Source organism: Ascaphus truei, chromosome 6 (genome assembly GCF_040206685.1).
Source record: "Ascaphus truei isolate aAscTru1 chromosome 6, aAscTru1.hap1, whole genome shotgun sequence".
In the NCBI taxonomy this organism is placed as follows: domain Eukaryota; kingdom Metazoa; phylum Chordata; class Amphibia; order Anura; family Ascaphidae; genus Ascaphus; species Ascaphus truei.
In genome coordinates, this window is record NC_134488.1 from 140,269,596 (window position 1) to 140,294,443 (window position 24,848).

The 24,848-nt window shown below is 46.8% G+C and overlaps 1 protein-coding gene across 1 annotated transcript in view; it reads right to left on the reverse strand.

Moving 5' to 3' along the window:
* Positions 1-24,848, reverse strand: part of LOC142497994 (guanylate-binding protein 3-like) — a 94,946-nt gene that overhangs the window by 47,185 nt on the left and 22,913 nt on the right. The window contains exon 2 of the mRNA XM_075606503.1: positions 8,484-8,683. Coding sequence (XP_075462618.1) covers positions 8,484-8,676 — 193 coding nt within the window. The 5' untranslated portion in view covers positions 8,677-8,683. The remainder of the gene's footprint in view (positions 1-8,483; positions 8,684-24,848) is intronic.

Consider the following 24,848-nt stretch of genomic DNA (forward strand, 5'->3'; position numbering starts at 1 on the left):
TGTAACAGGGGACTTATCCCTGTTCAGTAATGTGCCTTTAATCTAGCAGTGTGTTAGTTAATTACTAAACACCACCTGCCTGATTAGATTGCTTACAAAAAACTGTCTTTTCAGACAGGAAGTGACTCTCTTTAGCTCTGACTGAGAGCTGACCTTTGGAGACACCACAATGTCTTGAGTTCTGCCAGCCACACAGCAGAGCTGATTTCAAGACACAGGGAAAACTACTGCACCTGAAGCTGAACCAGGAAGTGAGATTTTCCCTCCAAGAAACAGATAAGACTTTTATTCTTAAGAGACTGCTTATATCTGCTTATTTCATGTTATATGTTTTGGGGCTGCGAGAACTGCTTGACTAAGGGAGATGTGAATTATTGCATAGTGTTTCACTAGAAATACTCCCAAGTGAATGGAAGCTTTGTTCCCCCCCCCCCCCTGTGTTTGGATGAATTTCCTGATGAAAAGGAAACTGCATAATAAAGCCTTATTATAATTTCACATTATAAACGACTCCAAGTGTGTACCTCTGTGAACGTCTGTCTACAGCTATTTATCAATAAGAAGTCATTTTTAAGTGAGTTTGACATGTTATCGCAGCTTTCTGAATAGCTGGACATGCAAACTCGCTTGAAAAGTGCTCTTACCAGTCGCTAAGCCATTTATCAGAGTTTACTGAATAGGCACCATAGTGTCTTTAATCACTGTGATGGTAGAGCTAGCTGGCATCACAAAACTGGGATGAAGCCCAGCTACACTGGCGACACGTTTAATTTGAGTAGGGCTAGTACCGCAAGCCGGGACATGTCCCGGCTTGCTAGCCCCACTCCCTCGGCGTGCCGCGCGTCACCGACGCGCGGTCACGCGTCATCAGGAGCCTGCGCCCCCTGCACGCGCGTCCAGGGCTCCCCGAGGGAGCCCTGGTGTCCCGCGATGTGGGGGACGGCGGCAGGGGGTTCCGGGGGACCCGGCGGACCCGGCAGCGGGGAGGAGAAAGCCCTGATCGGAGGGCGCTCCTCCACGGCTTCGGCGCGCGCCCGGCACCCTGCGGCGCGCGCCAGGTTACTGCTGCGGCCGAGACCGGGCAAATGCTCGAATAAACTCGGCCGCAGCAGTAGCTACCCCTAAATCCATGTAACTTGGCCAACTTTGTAAGGCTTATTTGGCCAAATGTAGTTTAATATCTGGGGAAGAACAGGGAATGTGTAAATGTATTTCCATGTCTGTAAGAATGTATTTCAAAGTCTGTATTTGTTATTCCCTGTAAATGCAATCCCACAGTTTAGTGAATCAACATTGTTCCCTGTTAATTCGATTCCCAAGTCTAGTTGAGCAAGCAATATGAGATAAAGTGTTTGTGATCTATGTGTAGGCACTGTGATGTGATTTGAGAGTCAGCCCTGTAAAGTGTTAATTGGATTAAGTGAACAATCAGGGATGGGGATGGGTGCTTAGCACACCCTCTAGCTGTTGCGGCACTAACTTAATTTGTGCTCTGATTGTCCAGTAGCCCCCTCCCATGCAAAGGATAGCCACAGAGGGCTATATAAGGAGTGCAGCTGATCAGAGAATGAGATCTACCTTCAGAGAGCATATGAGAGCAAGAGAGGCTAACAGAGACTGAGACACTCTGGGAAGGAGTGTGGGGATTCCCTCAGAGGACTATCTGAGAGACATTCTGTGAAGGAGTTTGATCTTTACAGTTTCCAGCTGGAGATACATGTTAGAGTGGCTGCTGTAAGGAATCCACTACTGGCTTTGACTATAGCCTTGCAGAATCATGCAGTTGCAAGCTTCCCCTGGCAATCAAAGGCACATGTGCTGCCTCAGCTTCTGCCCTGTGCTACATCATTGGAGGAATACTCACACACCCTCCTCCTGTGATTGGATCACCGCCCTTTATATTCTAGGCGTTGGCACTGAACCAGCGCCGAGGATAATTTCCTACCTGGACGTTACTGTCTCTGTCACAAACCGTCCCAGGCCTCACTCCAAGTGTTCTTACCTTCCAAGTTCCTGAGTATCCAGAGGCCTGTTCCTGGACGTCCGTGCTGAAGCGTTGTTGCCAGCACTGGTACCTGCTGCTATCTCCTTGCAGTGGCCTGCCCTGGACGTCTGTGCTGAAGCATTGTTGCCAACACTGGTACCTGCTGCATTCCCTCCTAGCAGTGGCTACCCTTTCTGTTCCTGCGGCCTGCTGCTATCCCCCTGCAGTGGCCTGTCCTGGACGTCTGTGCTGAAGCGTTGTTGCCAGCACTGGTACCTGCTGCATTCCCTCCTAGCAGTGGCTACCCTTCCTTTCCTGCGACCTGCTGCTATCCTCTTGCAGAGGCCTGCCTTGGACTTCTGCGCTGAAGCGTTGGTTCTTCCCGACACTGCCCTGCGGTGAACTTCGGCCAGCCTGCTGTCTCCTCCTGCTGAGATCGGCGTCATGGGCCGAGGCCGCTCCTCGCGCAGAAGCCACCCCCGCGCTCACGCTCCTAAGCTGAAGCGGGGAACTCCTGACTTCCTGTTGCCGAACTCCTGCTTCATTAAGGACGATGCTGCCTTCTCCAATCCTGACCCTGCGATGTACGACTATGAACTGCGCACTCCGGATCAGTCTGCGTGGACTAAGGTCGGTGATAATATAACTCCACCTCAGCCCCGCGGTCCGGTCCCGGTTTGTGGCGAGCATCGGCGTAACAGCATGCTCGGCCAACAAAAACCGGACCGCGCTGTGGCGGGGGTGGGCAATTTTCCAACTGAAGTTATGTCCCGGCCTGCGTACTAGTCCCACTGTGAAGGCCAGTATCTGTGTGAAATAATAGCCTTGATTGAAGACCTGTTTACGTATGAAGGTTTAACCCCTTTGCAAAGACAATGCCGTTGTGATCTCTTCCTTAAGGCTTGCTGCATCCGGGACTTAAAGCGGTCTCTAGCTGATTGTATACGCTCCCCTGATTCCCCTTTAACCTGGGATAACGTGTACCCTTTGGAACTGGCCGACGCCCAAGAGGCACTCTATGCCCTGGCCTCATCACTGGACATTCATCTAGTACAACAGGGCGCCCTCCTCATGTTGGCTCAATATCAGGATATACTTCATGTACTTTCCTTAACACTTGACATTTATATAAAAGAACAGGACCCCCTTCTTGCCAGCTACGCTGCTGCTTGGCAGATCTCCTATGCTGCCAGTCCTGTTGCTAAACCTGTGGGGGTACCTCCCTCTCCTAAGAATGACCAAACCATCTCTCTGTCGCTGCCCACTAAGGAAGAAGCTGCCACGCTCCCTAATCCTGAGTTAACCTCCCTAAATTCTGTCCTGAGGTTATTCCGGTCTTAACCCCTGCTAGTCAGGCCTATGAGTCCCCCACTGTAAATCCCTGCATTCCCCAGGTCAGTGTGTCTTCCCTAGCACCAGAGAATGAATCCTGTTTGCCCTCTTTTTCTAAACCAAAAATTCTAAGCTCTGTTCCCGAGGTTTTTTCTGTTTTAACCCCTGCTAGTCTGCTCTGTGAGGTCCCCACTGCTAACCCTAGTATTCCACAGTTTAATGTTAGGTCCCTAGGGCAAGAGGCAGAACCCCCTATGACCCCACTCTTGGAGACTAGCTTCTATTTCCCTGATTCTCGGGTACAGAGTAATTTAACCCTTGAGGTTTTTCCTATGTTAACCCCTACAGGTCAGCCCTATGAATCTCCCTTGGTAAATCCCTGTAGTCCGTCAGTCAGGGACACCTCCTTAGCCTCAGAGGATGAACCCCTTATGTCCCCTGACTCAGCTAAAATTCTCGGGGCTACGCCCCCTGAACTTTCAGCAATAATACTGGCTCCAGTTAAGAGTATTCTGGAGCCGTTTGTTTCTCTAAACCTGTTCGCAGAATCCCTACTCCTAGGTATTTCGCTGACCCCGTCTGTCACTCAGAGAGCTGAGACCCCTGCTTCTGAGCATAGACCCCTTTTCGTGGAATCTGTTGTCGTTTCTGATGTCCCAGACACTCTTTCCCAAATACCCACTTCAGAGACCAGCACAGTCGTGGTTGCCCCACTTGCACTGTCTGTGGTCTCCTTTTCTCAAATCCTAGGGTTTAAAGTGAACAGTACATATTATGTCCCTTTCCAAGTGACCCCTTCTGAGATCAGCATATCTGCTGTTGCTCCCTTAGTACAATTACAGTCAGGGTTCCCCTTTTTGAAGGATCAAGTTTTCAAATGTAAAACTCCCTTTATCCCTGATTTTGTAAACCTGCAGTCCCTTCTCACTGTAGTTAAAGGTTCTCAAGCAGCCGCTGAGTTAAGCTCTGCCGCTGCAAAATCTTCAGTTGTAGAAGCAACCTTGCCTAGCTTACTTCTGTCGGTCCTTTCTGTGATGCCTATCACCTTTACTAAAATTTCTGTTTTGCAAGGTATTTCTCCTATTAAGTCTGTGATACCTGCAATTCCTTTCATTGGTTCCAAAAACTCTGTCACTAAGTTTCCCATGGAGTCTGATGCCCTCACTAGGGATTTTCTGGGACCCAATTCTGAAACAAGCGCAATGTTCTCCGATTTCATTACAAGCAAGATGTCCCTTGTTTCTATTGGAAAGTCTACCCCAGTTTCTCTCACGGATCATGCCACAGCCTCCAGGATCATTAAAAATGACTTTAAGTCTGGGATGCCCACTCCTGTAATAATACTGTTTCACGCTGATTCACCCACAGTATTCGGGGTATCCACTGCTGACTGTATGTCTACTACCACAAACTCGGGGTTATCGCATTTGGACCTTTCCCTTTTTTCAAAAGATCCCGTCTTTAAGATGGACGTATATTTCTCTGTGTCTTCCACAATACTTGGGGTACTTGCTATTGACTGTCCTGTCCCAAAACTAGGGTTATCTCTCAAGACGGTGCCTGGAGCTACCGATGTTAAAAACCCTATGTTTAAAACAGTAACAATTTGCATTGCTTCTCCCACAGTATCATGTGAAACCTGGGTACCTGGGACCTCCACTCCGAAGCCAAGCTCTAGTTCTCTGTCTTCTTTCTCTGTGTTGGAGGTACCCAGCTTTAACCCCAAGACTTTTTTCCCTAAGGCTGATGCACCGCTTAACCGCCTGCCTTTTTGGATAAGATCTGTTTTCTCACCTTTCAAACAGACTCCTTACACGCAGGTCTCTGTGCGGTGCCCAAAGTGCCCTTTCTGGATGGCATTTGGCCTTTCTCTAAGACGAAGATACCCTTACTGGACCTCGTCGCTTTACCTGAAGCGTCCGTCCCTATTCTCTATGGGTCCATTATGGGTATAGACATGCTTATTATGTCCTTCACCAAGGCCACAATTTCGGAGTTGATTCTCTCTAAAGATCACAAACCAAAGGAAGCGGATCCTTCTTCAACTGCCAGTACCATGACCAAGGGTTGCATACACACTGCTACAGACTCTTGCAAATTGCCTAGGATAGCAACCCTGTTTTGTATCAAAAGTACCGCTGCTATAGTGTGTAGTGAACCCTCCCGCCCCATTCCCTCGCTAACCATCAACCGGAATTCCTTGGAAGCTAAAGACTTTCTCAACTTCCTCCGTGCTGATTTTACTAAAGACATTGCCTTCTCTGAAGATCCCTCTGCCAATTTTGTCCGACAATCTGTGTCCTGTGTCCCGTACTCTTGGACTAATTCTATGCACCGGACACCTGGCTACTGCCCTTCTGATGTTCCCATTCCGGAGCCCTCAGGTCCCATTGTCCATGTACCAAGAACTGCAGTGCCACCGCTGTCTTTTATGGCACTCGTCAATGGACATCTGGATTGTGGACCTAATTCTCGCCGGAGACACTTCTGGAACAACTCAATGTCTCCCAGACCTATGAATGGTCCTGTCCACCCAGGCTTCTCACCCAGTGGTGGGGGTACTGTAAGGAATCCCAACAAACTATGGGCTTTCAACGCCACCTCTCGCCTAAGGAGGTTTAGGAACAATTCCATGTCCCCCAAATCTGTGATGGTTCTTGTTCGTCCGGAGGTCTCACTTGAAGGGGGGGTACTGTAAGGAATCCACTACTGGCTTTGACTATAGCCTTGCAGAATCATGCAGTTGCAAGCTTCCCCTGCCAATCAAAGGCACATGTGCTGCCTCTCATTGCAGCTCCTACCCTGTGCTACATCATTGGAGGGATACTCACACACCCTCCTCCTGTGATTGGATCTCCGCCCTTTATATTCTAGGCGTTGGCACTGAACCAGCGCCGAGCATAATTTCCTACCTGGACGTTACTGTCTCTGCCACAAACCGCCCCAGGCCTCACTCCAAGTGTTCTTACCTTCCAAGTTCCTGAGTATCCAGAGGCCTGTTCCTGGACGTCTGTGCTGAAGCGTTGTTGCCAGCACTGGTACCTGCTGCTATCTCCTTGCAGTGGCCTTCCCTGGACGTCTGTGCTGAAGCGTTGTTGCCAGCACTGGTACCTGCTGCATTCCCTCCTAGCAGTGGCTACCTTTCCTTTCCTGCGACCTGCTGCTATCCTCTTGCAGAGGCCTGCCTTGGACTTCTGCGCTGAAGCGTTGGTTCTTCCCGACGCTGCCCTGCGGTGAACTTCGGCCAGCCTGCTGTCTCCTCCTGCTGAGATCGGCGTCATGGGCCGAGGCCGCTCCTCGCGCAGAAGCCACCCCCGCGCTCACGCTCCTAAGCTGAAGCGGGGAACTCCTGATTTCCTGTTGCCGAACTCCTGCTTCATTAACGACGATGCTGCCTTCTCCAATCCTGACCCTGCGATGTACGACTATGAACTGCGCACTCCGGATCAGTCTGCGTGGACTAAGGTCGTGATAATATAACCCCACCTCAGCCCCGCGGTCCGGTCCCGGTTTGTGGCGAGCATCGGCGTAACAGCTGCTGTGTGATCAGCCCTCTGAGATCCTGGACTAGAAGCGGACAGGACAAGCGTTCGTGATGCAGGCCCTGCACCTAGCGAGGCCAGAGTCTACTCCCCAGGCCCCCAGTTGGTATTGTATTTTGCTTTGTACATCTTGGTTTTGTCTGCTGGCGTGCTAGAATATACCCCATTGTTGTTTTATTCAACAACTTTGTCCTGCCCGGTGCCGGTGATCCCGGTGGTTTCGGTGTAAAAGTGCAGGTCTCCCGTGACAATCACTTAAAAATTAAACATGGACAGGATGCCAAATGTCTCCTCTGCAAGGGACTGGGTGGTCCTAAACAAAACTAGAGAGGAGGGAATAGGTTAAATCACTATCCAGGAGAGAGAGTTACTGGATCTCTCATCTTAAAACACTGGCTCCAGCTGGTTTCAATATAGACTTTGTTCTGGCTTCTTTCTTGGGTGACAGATATGTTTTGTTTAACTGTAAGGGAATAGCGTGCATTAACAGTTTGATAGCGAGACACAGACCGGATGATCTGACAGTTAATTTTACAATTCTACTATTGGGGTCCTTCATATACGTATCCAGATTTCCAAATTGTTACACAGTATGAAATTGCATTTTTGTGTTTACTACATGACATTAATTATTATTGGTTCAATGTATGGTTATGCCCCGTGTGTTAAACGAGTGAGTATTATTTAGTTGCCCTATATACTGTACACCGTATACACATGTCTAATAGAGACATAATTCAGTCTGAACATGAAAGGGTTAACAGATTTTAAGTATTTAAAGCCTGCCAAGCAAGAGATGCCAGTACCCCAGAGGAAGTGACCAGGCTTGGTTACGAAACGCGTTGGGTGGAGCCTAAAGATGCAACATTACGGAAATAATAGAGGCGGAGTCACAGTGACATCATGGGGGAGAGCGGTGTGAGACGCGGCCGCGACGAGAGAGACGCCAACCTCAGTGAGAGGATTAGCATAGACCAGCTCAGTATCCCGCTGTGAGAGGTGTGAGCAGCGGAGATGTGAAGGAGAAATGCCAGGATATTATGCTCGCACCTTCTCTAACATGTGAACAGGAAGTAATTACATGTCACCACAATGTGTCACATACCCAGTGAAGGTCAGGAATGCAATAAATCTTAATTCTCATGTTCTGCTCTCCTGCATTTGTTTACATTTCCATTGATAATTAATACCGCTAAGTCACCGCGAGTTTCCTGCGCGGGAATAGAACGGTCCCACACAGGGCCTTGTATAGAATATGTGTGGGGTTTGGTGAATCTATGTTGTGTCCTTTTGTGTGAGGCGCTGGGCCTCTCTGTTTGGTGGATCTGTGGGGACACGTCCTGGGCTAGAGGGTTTGTTCACTTTCCTCAGCATATTCATGTTGCTGCATTTCTTACACGGAATAAGATAACCCACATGGCTGGATTTGCAGGTGAATGAGCCGTGTATATTAATGCTACCAATACTTAATACTTATCTTATCCCTGATTGGTAACACCAATACAGCTACTAGCACTGAAGTACTGTACATGGGGTGTGTGACTTTACACTGGGACTGTGCAGCGCTATACAGAGAGCTGCCCCTCTGTCCTGGGAAGAGGTTATATTTACATTGGGTCTCTCACCATTTCTCTTTCCCGCCAGCTTGTTCATCAGGTAGGACTTTCCAGTCCGATATTTTCCTACGATCGCCACGACGACCACGGGCTGAGTGATGTCAGACAGGATCTGCGCCGCGTCCTTGTTGATGACGAGATCCTTCCCTTCCTGATTCTCTATCAGACACACGGGGAGCGGCATCGCGATTTCTGGGGCCATTATCTGTCTGAGGATGAGAGGCAGAGGGTCTTTCCAATTCCTTAATCACTCCCTCTCTAGCCTGGGTGGTCTCTGCATCAAATTATATTAACACCTTCCCTGCCAGAGAGGCTTGGAAGCTATTCCATCCTACTGTGTCTGCATCACATGTGAGAAGTATTATTACTACGACTGATACATTGATGCACATCGGTTATGCAGAAGATGGTCACAGTAACTGCAGATCACACCCGATACATCACATGTGAGAAGTATTATTACTACGACTGATACATTGATGCACATCGGTTATGCAGAAGATGGTCACAGTAACTCCAGCTCACGCCCTATACATCACATGTAAGGAGTATTATTACTACGACTGATACATTGCTGCACATCGGTTATGCAGAAGATGGTCACAGTAACTGCAGCTCACGCCCTATACATCACATGTAAGGAGTATTATTACTACGACTGATACATTGCTGCACATCGGTTATGCAGAAGATGGTCACAGTAACCCCAGCTCACGCCCCATACATCACAGGTAAGGAGTATTATTACTACGACTGATACATTGATGCACATCGGTTATGCAGAAGATGGTCACAGTAACTGCAGATCACGCCCTATACATCACATGTAAGGAGTATTATTACTACGACTGATACATTGCTGCACATTGGTTATGCAGAAGATGGTCACAGTAACTGCAGCTCACGCCCCATACATCACATGTAAGGAGTATTATTACTACGACTGATACATTGCTGCACATCGGTTATGCAGAAGATGGTCACAGTAACCCCAGCTCACGCCCTATACATAACATGTAAGGAGTATTATTACTACGACTGATACATTGCTGCACATCGGTTATGCAGAAGATGGTCACAGTAACCCCAGCTCACACCCCATACATCACATGTAAGGAGTATTATTACTACGACTGATATATTGATGCACATTGGTTATGCAGAAGATGGTCACAGTAACTGCAGATCACACCCGATACATCACATGTGAGAAGTATTATTACTACGACTGATACATTGATGCACATTGGTTATGCAGAAGATGGTCACAGTGACTGCAGATCACGCCCTATACATCACATGTAAGGAGTATTATTACTACGACTGATACATTGATGCACATTGGTTATGCAGAAGATGGTCACAGTAACTGCAGATCACGCCCTATACATCACATGTAAGGAGTATTATTACTACGACTGATACATTGATGCACATTGGTTATGCAGAAGATGGTCACAGTAACTGCAGATCACGCCCTATACATCACATGTAAGGAGTATTATTACTACGACTGATACATTGCTGCACATTGGTTATGCAGAAGATGGTCACAGTAACTGCAGCTCGCGCCCCATACATCACATGTAAGGAGTATTATTACTACGACTGATACATTGCTGCACATCGGTTATGCAGAAGATGGTCACAGTAACCCCAGCTCACGCCCTATACATCACATGTAAGGAGTATTATTACTACGACTGATACATTGCTGCACATCGGTTATGCAGAAGATGGTCACAGTAACTGCAGCTCACGCCCCATACATCACATGTAAGGAGTATTATTACTACGACTGATACATTGATGCACATTGGTTATGCAGAAGATGGTCACAGTAACTGCAGATCACGCCCCATACATCACATGTAAGGAGTATTATTACTATGACTGATACATTGATGCACATTGGTTATGCAGAAGATGGTCACAGTAACTGCAGCTCACGCCCCATACATCACATGTAAGGAGTATTATTACTACGACTGATACATTGCTGCACATCGGTTATGCAGAAGATGGTCACAGTAACCCCAGCTCACGCCCTATACATAACATGTAAGGAGTATTATTACTACGACTGATACATTGCTGCACATCGGTTATGCAGAAGATGGTCACAGTAACCCCAGCTCACACCCCATACATCACATGTAAGGAGTATTATTACTACGACTGATATATTGATGCACATTGGTTATGCAGAAGATGGTCACAGTAACTGCAGATCACACCCGATACATCACATGTGAGAAGTATTATTACTACGACTGATACATTGATGCACATTGGTTATGCAGAAGATGGTCACAGTGACTGCAGATCACGCCCTATACATCACATGTAAGGAGTATTATTACTACGACTGATACATTGATGCACATTGGTTATGCAGAAGATGGTCACAGTAACTGCAGATCACGCCCTATACATCACATGTAAGGAGTATTATTACTACGACTGATACATTGATGCACATTGGTTATGCAGAAGATGGTCACAGTAACTGCAGATCACGCCCTATACATCACATGTAAGGAGTATTATTACTACGACTGATACATTGCTGCACATTGGTTATGCAGAAGATGGTCACAGTAACTGCAGCTCGCGCCCCATACATCACATGTAAGGAGTATTATTACTACGACTGATACATTGCTGCACATCGGTTATGCAGAAGATGGTCACAGTAACCCCAGCTCACGCCCTATACATCACATGTAAGGAGTATTATTACTACGACTGATACATTGCTGCACATCGGTTATGCAGAAGATGGTCACAGTAACTGCAGCTCACGCCCCATACATCACATGTAAGGAGTATTATTACTACGACTGATACATTGATGCACATCGGTTATGCAGAAGATGGTCACAGTAACTGCAGCTCACGCCCCATACATCACATGTAAGGAGTATTATTACTACGACTGATACATTGATGCACATTGGTTATGCAGAAGATGGTCACAGTAACTGCAGATCACGCCCTATACATTCAATTACCAGGGAGTCTGTCCTGCGCTTCTGTGTATCACACAAGTGTAGATAAGTATCAGACACTGGAGTTTGGCATGAGGGAGCTTAGCAGGGCCACAGAATTGACCGGTGCAGGGGGATACCGTTACCTCACCTGCTCCTCCGGTCTGGGACCCACTCTCCTCGCCTGCTCCTGCGTGACGCCGTCAGGGACGTCAAGGAAGTGGAAGAAGTTCGGCGCAACTGCGCATGTCTGAAGAATGAAGCTCCCGGATGTCTCTTCAAAAAAACTTTATTGAGCACGCACAAGGGCTACACCGTGGTCTCCCCCTCAACGCGTTTCACCCTTACACAGAGGGCTTCGTCTCGGAGTGGGGAGAAACGGTAGCAGCCTGTTTAAATACCCTAAAAAGCGGCATAAAAGTTAACCCTTTCAATACCCTTAGCCTATTAATTGAATGTCTATGCCATGATACAGTTATATCCATATTGTTAAAGTCAAGGTTTATAATAGACATATACATATGCATAGATTAAACTATTTGGCCATATATTGAAAGTGTATAAATACATTAAAACGCTGGTTACAACACTGCAACAGTACTGTTTCATAAGCCATAACAGCTTCAAGTCAATGTTGATATACATATACTGTCATAATACATAAAACAATTTTTTTATCATTAATACAGAAAAAGGCATTATTGTTTTAATGAATGATGCTGGAGTGGTGGGGAGGAGGAACTTTTGAGGTTTTTTGAATACCTGGCAGACAACACACTTAATCTGAAATTTACTCACACATATAATAAAAACCAAATACAATTTTTGGACTTGAATCTATATGTAGACATTGAGAATAAAATTCAATCAGATATCTACAGAAAAGATAATGCAAGGAATTTATTGCTTCATGCCAAAAGTTGTCACGCACGCCCTCTGGTCAGGGGCATTCCAAAGGGGCAGTTCCTGCGTTTACGCCGGAACTGCTCCACATTGGAGGCCTTTGTCCACAGGGCAGACGAGATGAGAGAGAGATTCCTGTCGAGGGGATATGATAGTACGGATCTGGATCTAGCGTATCAGAATGCATTGGAGACAGATAGAGATACGCTTATAAACATGACAGCTAGTTGTGCCAAGAAAGGTACACAGGTCGGGAACACAGAAGCGCCATTCTTTATCACCAACTATAGCGAGCAAGCGAACACTATTAAAGCAATAATACATAAACATTGGGCCACACTATCTTTAGATCCCTTATTAAATAAAATGGTCTGCGTGGGTCCCAAAATAGTGTTTCGCAGAGCAGCTACATTAGGGAATTTCTTATCACCAAGTATGTTGAAATCAACAAATTATAACAAAACTAAACTGTCCTTTTTTCCGAAACTAATCGGTTCATTTAAATGTGGACATTGCAAGATTTGTCCAAATATGATCAAAACTACACATTTTTTTAACCATGATGAAACACGCAGATTCCATATAAGAACGTTTATGTCATGTCAGACGAATTTTGTTATATATATGCTACAGTGCGGATGTAAAAAACAATATGTGGGGCTAACAAGCAGAGCCCTAAAAATCCGCATTTTGGAACATCTAAGGTTAATTAAAAACAAAGACATGACACATCCTGTACCAATACACTTTAATAAGTGTCTGTTGGGTTCTGTAGAGAATTTCCAATGTTGCGCAATAGAACACATAGCCTTACCCCCTCGGGGAGGGGATAGAACTAAATTCTTGCATCAACGAGAGGCGCATTGGATACATACATTAAATACGCTACAGCCCAACGGACTCAATGTTGATTGGGATCTGCGTTGTTTCTTATAGACTATTTAGATTAGATTACCTCGGGGAATGCTAGCATATATTTGTTCTCTCCATAAAAGATTGTTCAGTGTATTAAGTTTGTCATTTGGTTTATCTTCCGTTCGGTTCCCTTCTTTCCTTCCCCCTCCCACCCACCACACCTACACCCCCCCATCTCCCCCCCCTCCTTCCCCCTCCCCCCTTCCCCCCACCCCTTCCCCCCCCACCCCTCCCCCTGCTTTTTCCTTTCCTCCCCCTCAATTCCCCCCCCCCCTCCCCGCTTCTTTTGGTCCTCATTTTCCTTGCCAAACAGCATAATTCATTAAAACAATAATGCCTTTTTCTGTATTAATGATAAAGAAAAAATTGTTTTATGCATTATGACAGTATATGTATATCAACATTGACTTGAAGCTGTTATGGCTTATGAAACAGTACTGTTGCAGTGTTGTAACCAGCGTTTTAATGTATTTATACACTTTCAATATATGGCCAAATAGTTTAATCTATGCATATGTATATGTCTATTATAAACCTTGACTTTAACAATATGGATATAACTGTATCATGGCATAGACATTCAATTAATAGGCTAAGGGTATTGAAAGGGTTAACTTTTATGCCGCTTTCGCGGGCTTTATAGGGTATTTAAACAGGCTGCTACCGTTTCTCCCCACTCCGAGACGAAGCCCTCTGTGTAAGGGTGAAACGCGTTGAGGGGGAGACCACGGTGTAGCCCTTGTGTGTGCACAATAAAGTTTTTTTGAAGAGACATCCGGGAGCATCATTCTTCAGACATGCGCAGTTGCGCCGAACTTCTTCCACTTCCACGCCCTATAATCACATGTAAGGAGTATTATTACTACGACTGATACATTGCTGCACATCGGTTATGCAGAAGATAGTCACAGTAACTGCAGCTCACGCCCCATACATCACATGTAAGGAGTATTATTACTACGACTGATACATTGCTGCACATCGGTTATGCAGAAGATGGTCACAGTAACTGCAGCTCACACCCGATACATCACATGTAAGGAGTATTATTACTACGACTGATACATTGCTGCACATCGGTTATGCAGAAGATGGTCACAGTAACTGCAGCTCACGCCCCATACATCACATGTAAGGAGTATTATTACTACGACTGATACATTGCTGCACATCGGATATGCAGAAGATGGTCACAGTAACTGCAGCTCACACCCGATACATCACATGTAAGGAGTATTATTACTACGACTGATACATTGCTGCACATCGGTTATGCAGAAGATGGTCACAGTAACTGCAGCTCACGCCCCATACATCACATGTAAGGAGTATTATTACTACGACTGATACATTGCTGCACATCGGTTATGCAGAAGATGGTCACAGTAACTGCAGCTCACACCCGATACATCACATGTAAGGAGTATTATTACTATGACTGATACATTGCTGCACATCGGTTATGCAGAAGATGGTCACAGTAACTGCAGCTCACGCCCTATACATCACATGTAAGGAGTATTATTACTATGACTGATACATTGCTGCACATCGGTTATGCAGAAGATGGTCACAGTAACTGCAGCTCACACCCTATAATCACATGTAAGGAGTATTATTACTACGACTGATACATTGCTGCACATCGGTTATGCAGAAGATAGTCACAGTAACTGCAGCTCACACCCGATACATCACATGTGAGAAGTATTATTACTACGACTGATACATTGCTGCACATCGGTTATGCAGAAGATAGTCACAGTAACTGCAGCTCACACCCGATACATCACATGTGAGAAGTATTATTACTACGACTGATACATTGCTGCACATCGGTTATGCAGAAGATAGTCACAGTAACTGCAGCTCACGCCCTATAATCACATGTAAGGAGTATTATTACTACGACTGATACATTGATGCTCATCGGTTATGCAGAAGATAGTCACAGTAACTGCAGCTCACACCCGATACATCACATGTGAGAAGTATTATTACTACGACTGATACATTGATGCTCATCGGTTATGCAGAAGATGGTCACAGTATCCCCAGATCACACCCGATACATCACATGAGAAGATCTGTATCAATCTGTGCATCTCACATTTACTTAACACTAAGACCGAGTTATAGGGATTATATCTGTAACATTTGGGTTTTATTTTTACACTTTCTGTAACATTTACTGCTTTATAAATTGAACATTTCTTTGTAAATTAATGCTGAGGGCTTTCAATATGGGATGAAAGAAACAAAATGAGTGCTTACAGTGCAAGGGTTATAGGGAGCGGTTATATGGGGTATTAGGAGGAGTTATAGGGAGAGGTTATATGGGGTAATAGGAGGAGTTATAGGGAGGGGTTATATGGGGCAATAGGAGGAGTTATAGGGAGGGTTATATGGGGTAATAGGAGGAGTTATAGGGAGCGGTTATATGGGGTAATAGGAGGAGTTATAGGGAGGGGTTATATGGGGCAATAGGAGGAGTTATAGGGAGGGTTATATGGGGTAATAGGAGGAGTTATAGGGAGCGGTTATATGGGGTAATAGGAGGAGTTATAGGGAGCGGTTATATGGGGTAATAGGAGGAGTTATAGGGAGCGGTTATATGGGGTAATAGGAGGAGTTAAAGGGAGTGGTTATATGGGGTAATAGGAGGAGTTATAGGGAGCGGTTATATGGGGTAATAGGAGGAGTTATAGGGAGAGGTTATATGGGGTAATAGGAGGAGTTATAGGGAGGGGTTATATGGGGCAATAGGAGGAGTTATAGGGAGGGTTATATGGGGTAATAGGAGGAGTTATAGGGAGCGGTTATATGGGGTAATAGGAGGAGTTATAGGGAGCGGTTATATGGGGTAATAGGAGGAGTTATAGGGAGTGGTTATATGGGGTAATAGGAGGAGTTATAGGGAGCGGTTATATGGGGTAATAGGAGGAGTTATAGGGAGTGGTTATATGGGGTAGTAGGAGTTATAGGGAGCGGTTATATGGGGTAATAGGAGGAGTTATAGGGAGTGGTTATATGGGGTAGTAGGAGTTATAGGGAGCGGTTATATGGGGTAATAGGAGGAGTTATAGGGAGCGCTAATATGGGGTAGTAGGAGTTATAGGGAGTGGTTATATGGGGTAGTAGGAGTTAGGAAGAGGGGTTATATGGGGTAATAGGAGGAGTTGTAATGAGAGGTTATATGGGGTAATAGGAGGAGTTATAGGGAGAGGTTATATGGGGTAATAGGAGGAGTTATAGGGAGGGGTTAAATGGGGTAATAGGAGGAGTTATAGGGAGAGGTTATATGGGGTAATATGAGGAGTTATAGGGAGGGGTTATATGGGGTAATAGGAGGAGTAATAGGGAGAGGTTATATGGGGTAATAGGAAGAGTTATAGGGAGGGGTTATGAGGGGCAACAGGAGGAGTTATAAGTAGGTGCTATATGGGGTAATAGGATGAGTTAGAGAGAGAGGTTATATGGAGTAATAGGAGGAGTTATAGGGAGGGGTTATAGGGAGTAATAGGAGAAATTATAGGGAGGGTTATAGGGAGTAATAGGCGGAATTATAGGGAGGGGGTATAGGGAGTAATAGGAGGGATTATTTGTACCTGAGACAGCGGGGTGCCCGGCTTCTGGCTGTACTTAAAGGCAGGATCGCCCTAAATTTAGTGAGTTCCTTCCCCACTTGAGGAAGGCAGGTTACACAACTGGGGCCCTGGGATTGGGGCCTTCCCATGTGCTCTTCCCTCCGGGGGGAGAGTGAGTGTGGACCATACCTCTGCTAGGGATGTAGGGAAGATATAGGATGGTTGCGGATGCCCTTGGCCTGTAGTGATGGTCCAGGGACCATCTTTAGTGATAGCTGATCTGACAGACTGTATCCGGCAGAAGACTACTGTGTAACTGTTACTGCAGAGTATAGTAATAAACCTGTTCCTGTTTGCAATATACCTCCTGCCTTGTGTGTGACCTTACTAGGGGAAATACAGTTATATTTACCACACCAGCAGGTCCCTCTGTCCTCCGTAGCAAGAAAGCATATATACATAATAAAGACATTCTAATGGCCCTTAACCCCTTAATCACCTTAGCGGTTACTAACCGCTATAGTTATTAAGGGGTTAACCCACCCTGACCCGATACAAACCCGGGAGGCCTAAGCACCCAACCCTGACTGACTATATCCACCCTGTACCCATTGAGTAGTATAGTGGTACATCATACCCATATAATAATAATAATATGGGCATGATAAGCCTCTATAGCACTCAATGGGCACCCTAATGACAATACATTAATACACATGGCACACAATAATTAAACATAACTAAACTCCAAAAAAACACACTTCACTAAATAAAAACAGTAGCCAGCTAATCCAATCAATACAAGCAATAACAACATCAACAATGAATTAATTAAACCATTAACCAATCAAACCAATTAATTCCTAAACCAGCTAAAAATAAATAGTAACACTAACCAATCAAAACAATTAATTACTACAACATTAATGAATTTAAACAGTAAAATAGAAAGAAAGAAATTCTAACAATATCTGAGCTAACCATAAAACGCAGTAGCTAACATAATACAACATTAAGTACAAGCGAACACCAATCGCAAACATTTTATTATATTAAGCATGAAAAAACGAACAATCACATCCACATAATAAACTGAAAAAAACCAACACCAATACCAAGCGAGAAATGCCCCCCAAATATTGTCATAATAATGTATTAATCTGTACCCTTAAGAGGTACAGATTAATATATTATCAGTCAATGTGCCTCACCCAAAAAATCAAAAAACACATCCAATGAAGAAACCTGTAAAAAGAGACATTTACAAACATTCTATATATTACTTACCATTAGAAGCGTTGGCCCTCCGACTCCCGGGGGGAAGCTCACGTACCTCGAAGGCCTCCAAAAGCATCCGATGCCATCCGCCATGACGATCCGGCTCAGGTACCCAAATCTTCTTTTTACTTTCTTTAATCACCTTCTTCTATCTTCATCTGCAACCATTTCTTGATCTTCTTTATCTTCTATCTTCTTGTTGTAATCCAAAAAGCCCCGTGGTAGATCCCAATCGATGTTGTCTCGTCATCTTCTTGGGCTAAAATTAGGCGTCACGGCCTTAAATATGGCTTGTGACATCACATTTAGCCTCCAAATGGCTAACAGCTACCTGATTGGCTGTTAAAACCATGTTCCGACTTTAATTTTTTTTTTTTTACATGTCGTCACTTAAAGGGAATGATGCCAGCCAATCAGAATGGCTGTGCTTCATTTGCCTTTAAGATGACGTCACGAAGCCGGCGTCACATGGTATTTCAGCCAATCAGATCGTGGGAACCACACGCTTATTGGCTGAAATACCTTGTGACACCGGCCATCTTGGATTTAGTGACGTCATTTAAAGGGAATGATGCCAGCCAATCAGAATGGCTGTGCTTAATTTGCCTTTTAGCCGCTAAGGTAATTAAGTTGCTGTAAATGCATTTTTCCTGCATCGGATGCATGCCGGGGGGGCTCCGGAGCTGCTATTAATGGCTATCAGCTCCGGAGACCCCCAGCATCAATCCGAGACAGGAAAAGGGCCTGATTTTTTCTAAGTCCTGACACATCGCAGCTCATCTCCCCACCAATCTACCCAAATTTTGTGGTGTATTGGATTTGGGGAGAAGAATGCCTTTTAGGGCTGCGATAGGCCGCAACAGCCGACTCGCGGGTATCTGAATCGCACGAGTTTATGATCCTTCCGAAAATGGTCGATAAGCGTCTGATCGCCGCTCAATTGGCGATTTTCATTGGATCACAAAATTTTGCACTGATACAGCCCGTTATCGAGCACTTATCAAGGCTGTCTGAATACGAATAGACATTTTGGTCGATAAGTGCTCGATAAGGGCCTTATTGAGGCTTTCTGAATGAGGCCCACAGTATCTCACAGCCAGGATCACACAGTATCTCACAGCCAGGATCACACAGTATCTCACAGCCAGGATAACACAGTATCTCACAGCCAGGATCACACAGTATCTCACAGCCAGGATCACACAGCATCTCACTGCCAGGATCACACAGTATCTCACAGCCAGGATCACACAGTATCTCACAGCCAGGATCACACAGTATCTCACAGCCAGGAACACACAGTATCTCCCAGCCTGGATCACACAGTATCTCACAGCCAGGATCAAACAGTATCTCACAGCCAGGATCACACAGTATCCCACAGCCAGGATCCCACAGTATCTCACAGCCAGGATCACACAGCATCTCACAGCCAGGATCACACAGTATCCCACAGCCAGGATCACACAGTATCTCACAGCCAGGATCACACAGGATCTCACAGCCAGGATCACACAGTATCTCACAGCCAGGATCACACAGCATCTCACAGCCAGGATCACACAGGTCTCACAGCCAGGATCACACAGTATCTCACAGCCAGGATCACACAGCACCTCACAGCCAGGATCACACAGTATCTCACAGCCAGGATCACACAGTATCTCACAGCCAGGATCACACAGCATCTCACAGCCAGGATCACACAGCATCTCACAGCCAGGATCACACAGTATCTCACAGCCAGGATCACACAGCATCTCACAGCCAGGATCACACAGTATCTCACAGCCAGGATCACACAGTATCTCACAGCCAGGATCACACAGTATCTCACAGCCAGGATCACACAGTATCTCACAGCCAGGATCACACAGTATCTCACAGCCAGGATCACACAGCATCTCACAGCCAGGATCCCACAGTATCTCACAGCCAGGAACACACAGCATCTCACAGCCAGGATCACACAGCATCTCACAGCCAGGATCACACAGCATCTCACAGCCAGGATCACACAGTATCTCACAGCCAGGATCACACAGCATCTCACAGCCAGGATCACACAGCACCTCACAGCCAGGATCACACAGCATCTCACAGCCAGGATCACACAGCATCTCACAGCCAGGATCACACAGTATCTCACAGCCAGGATCACACAGTATCTCACAGCCAGGATCACACAGCATCTCACAGCCAGGATCACACAGTATCTCACAGCCAGGATCACACAGTATCTCACAGCCAGGAACACACAGTATCTCACAGCCAGGATCACACAGTATCTCACAGCCAGGATCACACAGCATCTCACAGCCAGGATCTCACAGCCAGGATCACACAGTATCTCACAGCCAGGATCACACAGTATCTCACAGCCAGGATCACACAGTATCTCACAGCCAGGATCCCACAGTATCTCACAGCCAGGATCACACAGTATCTCACAGCCAGGATCACACAGCGTATCTCACAGCCAGGACCACACAGCATCTCACAGCCAGGATCACACAGTATCTCACAGCCAGGACCACACAGCATCTCACAGCCAGGCTCACACAGTATCCCACAGTCAGGATCACACAGGATCACACAGTATCCCACAGTCAGGATCACACAGTATCCCACAGCCAGGATCTCACAGTATCTCACAGCCAGGATCACACAGTATCCCACAGTCAGGATCACACAGGATCACACAGTATCCCACAGTCAGGATCACACAGTATCCCACAGCCAGGATCACACAGGATCACAAAGTATCCCACAGTCAGGATCACACAGTATCTCACAGCCAGGATCTCACAGTATCTCACAGCCAGGATCACACAGTATCCCACAGCCAGGATCACACAGGATCACACAGCCAGGATCACACAGTATCTCACAGCCAGGATCCCACAGTATCTCACAGCCAGGATCACACAGTATCTCACAGCCAGGATCACACAGTATCTCACAGCCAGGATCACACAGCGTCTCACAGCCAGGATCACACAGTATCTCACAGCCAGGATCACACTGCATCTCACAGCCAGGATCACACAGTATCTCACAGCCAGGATCACACAGCGTCTCACAGCCAGGATCACACAGTATCTCACAGCCAGGATCACACAGCACCTCACAGCCAGGATCACACAGTATCTCACAGCCAGGATCACACAGCATCTCACAGCCAGGAACACACAGTATCTCACAGCCAGGATCACACAGTATCTCACAGCCAGGATCACACAGTATCTCACAGCCAGGATCACACAGTACCTCACAGCCAGGATCACACAGTATCTCACAGCCAGGATCACACAGCATCTCACAGCCAGGAACACACAGTATCTCACAGCCAGGATCTCACAGCCAGGATCACACAGTATCTCACAGCCAGGATCACACAGTATCTCACAGCCAGGATCACACAGTATCTCACAGCCAGGATCACACAGTATCTCACAGCCAGGATCACACAGTATCTCACAGCCAGGATCACACAGTATCTCACAGCCAGGATCACACAGTATCTCACAGCCAGGATCACACAGTATCTCACAGCCAGGATCACACAGTATCTCACAGCCAGGAACACACAGCATCTCACAGCCAGGATCACACAGCATCTCACAGCCAGGATCACACAGTATCTCACAGCCAGGATCACACAGCATCTCACAGCCAGGATCACACAGTATCTCACAGCCAGGATCACACAGTATCTCACAGCCAGGATCACACAGTATCTCACAGTCAGGATCACACAGTATCTCACAGCCAGGATCACACAGTATCTCACAGCCAGGATCACACAGTATCTCACAGCCAGGAACACACAGCATCTCACAGCCAGGATCACACAGTATCTCACAGCCAGGATCACACAGTATCTCACAGCCAGGATCACACAGTATCTCACAGCCAGGATCACACAGTATCTCACAGCCAGGATCACACAGTATCTCACAGCCAGGATCACACAGCCAGGATCACACAGTATCTCACAGCCAGGATCACACAGTATCTCACAGCCAGGAACACACAGTATCTCACAGCCAGGATCCCACAGTATCTCACAGCCAGGATCACACAGTATCTCACAGCCAGGATCACACAGCATCTCACAGCCAGGATCACACAGTATCTCACAGCCAGGATCACACAGTATCTCACAGCCAGGATCACACTGCATCTCACAGCCAGGATCACACAGTATCTCACAGCCAGGATCACACAGCGTCTCACAGCCAGGATCACACAGTATCTCACAGCCAGGATCACACAGTATCTCACAGCCAGGATCACACAGTATCTCACAGCCAGGATCACACAGCATCTCACAGCCAGGATCACACAGTATCTCACAGCCAGGATCCCACAGTATCTCACAGCCAGGATCACACAGTATCTCACAGCCAGGATCACACAGCATCTCACAGCCAGGATCACACAGCGTCTCACAGCCAGGATCACACAGTATCTCACAGCCAGGATCACACTGCATCTCACAGCCAGGAACACACAGCATCTCACTGCCAGGATCACACAGTATCTCACAGCCAGGATCACACAGCACCTCACAGCCAGGATCACACAGTATCTCACAGCCAGGATCACACAGCATCTCACAGCCAGGAACACACAGGATCTCACAGCCAGGATCACACAGGATCTCACAGCCAGGATCACACAGCATCTCACAGCCAGGAACACACAGTATCTCACAGCCAGGATCACACAGCATCTCACAGCCAGGATCACACAGTATCTCACAGCCAGGATCACACAGCGTATCTCACAGCCAGGATCCCACAGTATCTCACAGCCAGGATCACACAGTATCTCACAGCCAGGATCACACAGTATCTCACAGCCAGGATCACACAGTATCTCACAGCCAGGATCACACAGCATCTCACAGCCAGGATCACACAGCATCTCACAGCCAGGATCACACAGTATCTCACAGCCAGGATCACACAGTATCTCACAGCCAGGATCACACAGAATCTCACAGCCAGGATCACACAGTATCTCACAGCCAGGATCACACAGCATCTCACAGCCAGGATCACACAGTATCTCACAGCCAGGATCACACAGTATCTCACAGCCAGGATCACACAGCATCTCACAGCCAGGATCACACAGTATCTCACAGCCAGGATCACACAGTATCTCACAGCCAGGATCACACAGTATCTCACAGCCAGGATCCCACAGTATCTCACAGCCAGGATCACACAGTATCTCACAGCCAGGATCACACAGTATCTCACAGCCAGGATCACACAGTACCTCACAGCCAGGATCACACAGTATCTCACAGTCAGGATCACACAGTATCTCACAGCCAGGACCACACAGCATCTCACAGCCAGGCTCACACAGTATCCCACAGTCAGGATCACACAGTATCTCACAGCCAGGATCACACAGTATCTCACAGCCAGGACCACACAGCATCTCACAGCCAGGCTCACACAGTATCCCACAGTCAGGATCACACAGTATCCCACAGCCAGGATCTCACAGTATCTCACAGCCAGGATCACACAGTATCCCACAGTCAGGATCACACAGGATCACACAGTATCCCACAGTCAGGATCACACAGTATCCCACAGCCAGGATCACACAGGATCACACAGTATCCCACAGTCAGGATCACACAGTATCTCACAGCCAGGATCTCACAGTATCTCACAGCCAGGATCACACAGTATCCCACAGCCAGGATCACACAGGATCACACAGTATCCCACAGTCAGGATCACACAGTATCCCACAGCCAGGATCACACAGGATCACACAGTATCCCACAGACAGGATCACACAGTATCTCACAGCCAGGATCTCACAGTATCTCACAGCCAGGATCACACAGTATCCCACAGTCAGGATCACACAGGATCACACAGTATCCCACAGTCAGGATCACACAGTATCCCACAGCCAGGATCACACAGGATCACACAGTATCCCACAGTCAGGATCACACAGTATCTCACAGTCAGGATCACACAGCATCTCACAGCCAGGATCTCACAGTATCTCACAGCCAGGATCCCACAGTATCTCACAGCCAGGATCCCACAGTATCTCACAGCCAGGATCACACAGTATCCCACAGTCAGGATCACACAGTATCCCACAGCCAGGATCACACAGGATCACACAGTCAGGATCACACAGTATCTCCCAGCCAGGATCACACAGTATCTCACAGCCAGGATCACACAGTATCTCACAGCCAGGATCACACAGTATCTCACAGCCAGGATCACACAGTATCTCACAGCCAGGAACACACAGTATCTCACAGCCAGGATCACACAGTATCCCACAGTCAGGATCACACAGTATCCAACAGCCAGGATCACACAGGATCACACAGTATCCCACAGCCAGGATCTCACAGCATCTCACAGCCAGGATCACACAGTATCTCACAGCCAGGATCACACAGTATCTCACAGCCAGGATCACACAGTATCTCACAGGCAGGATCACACAGTATCTCAAAGCCAGGATCACACAGCATCTCACTGCCAGGATCACACAGCCAGGATCACACAGCATCTCACAGCCAGGATCACACAGTATCTCACAGCCAGGATCACACAGGATCTCACAGCCAGGATCACACAGTATCTCACAGCCAGGATCACACAGTATCTCACAGCCAGGATCACACAGTATCTCAC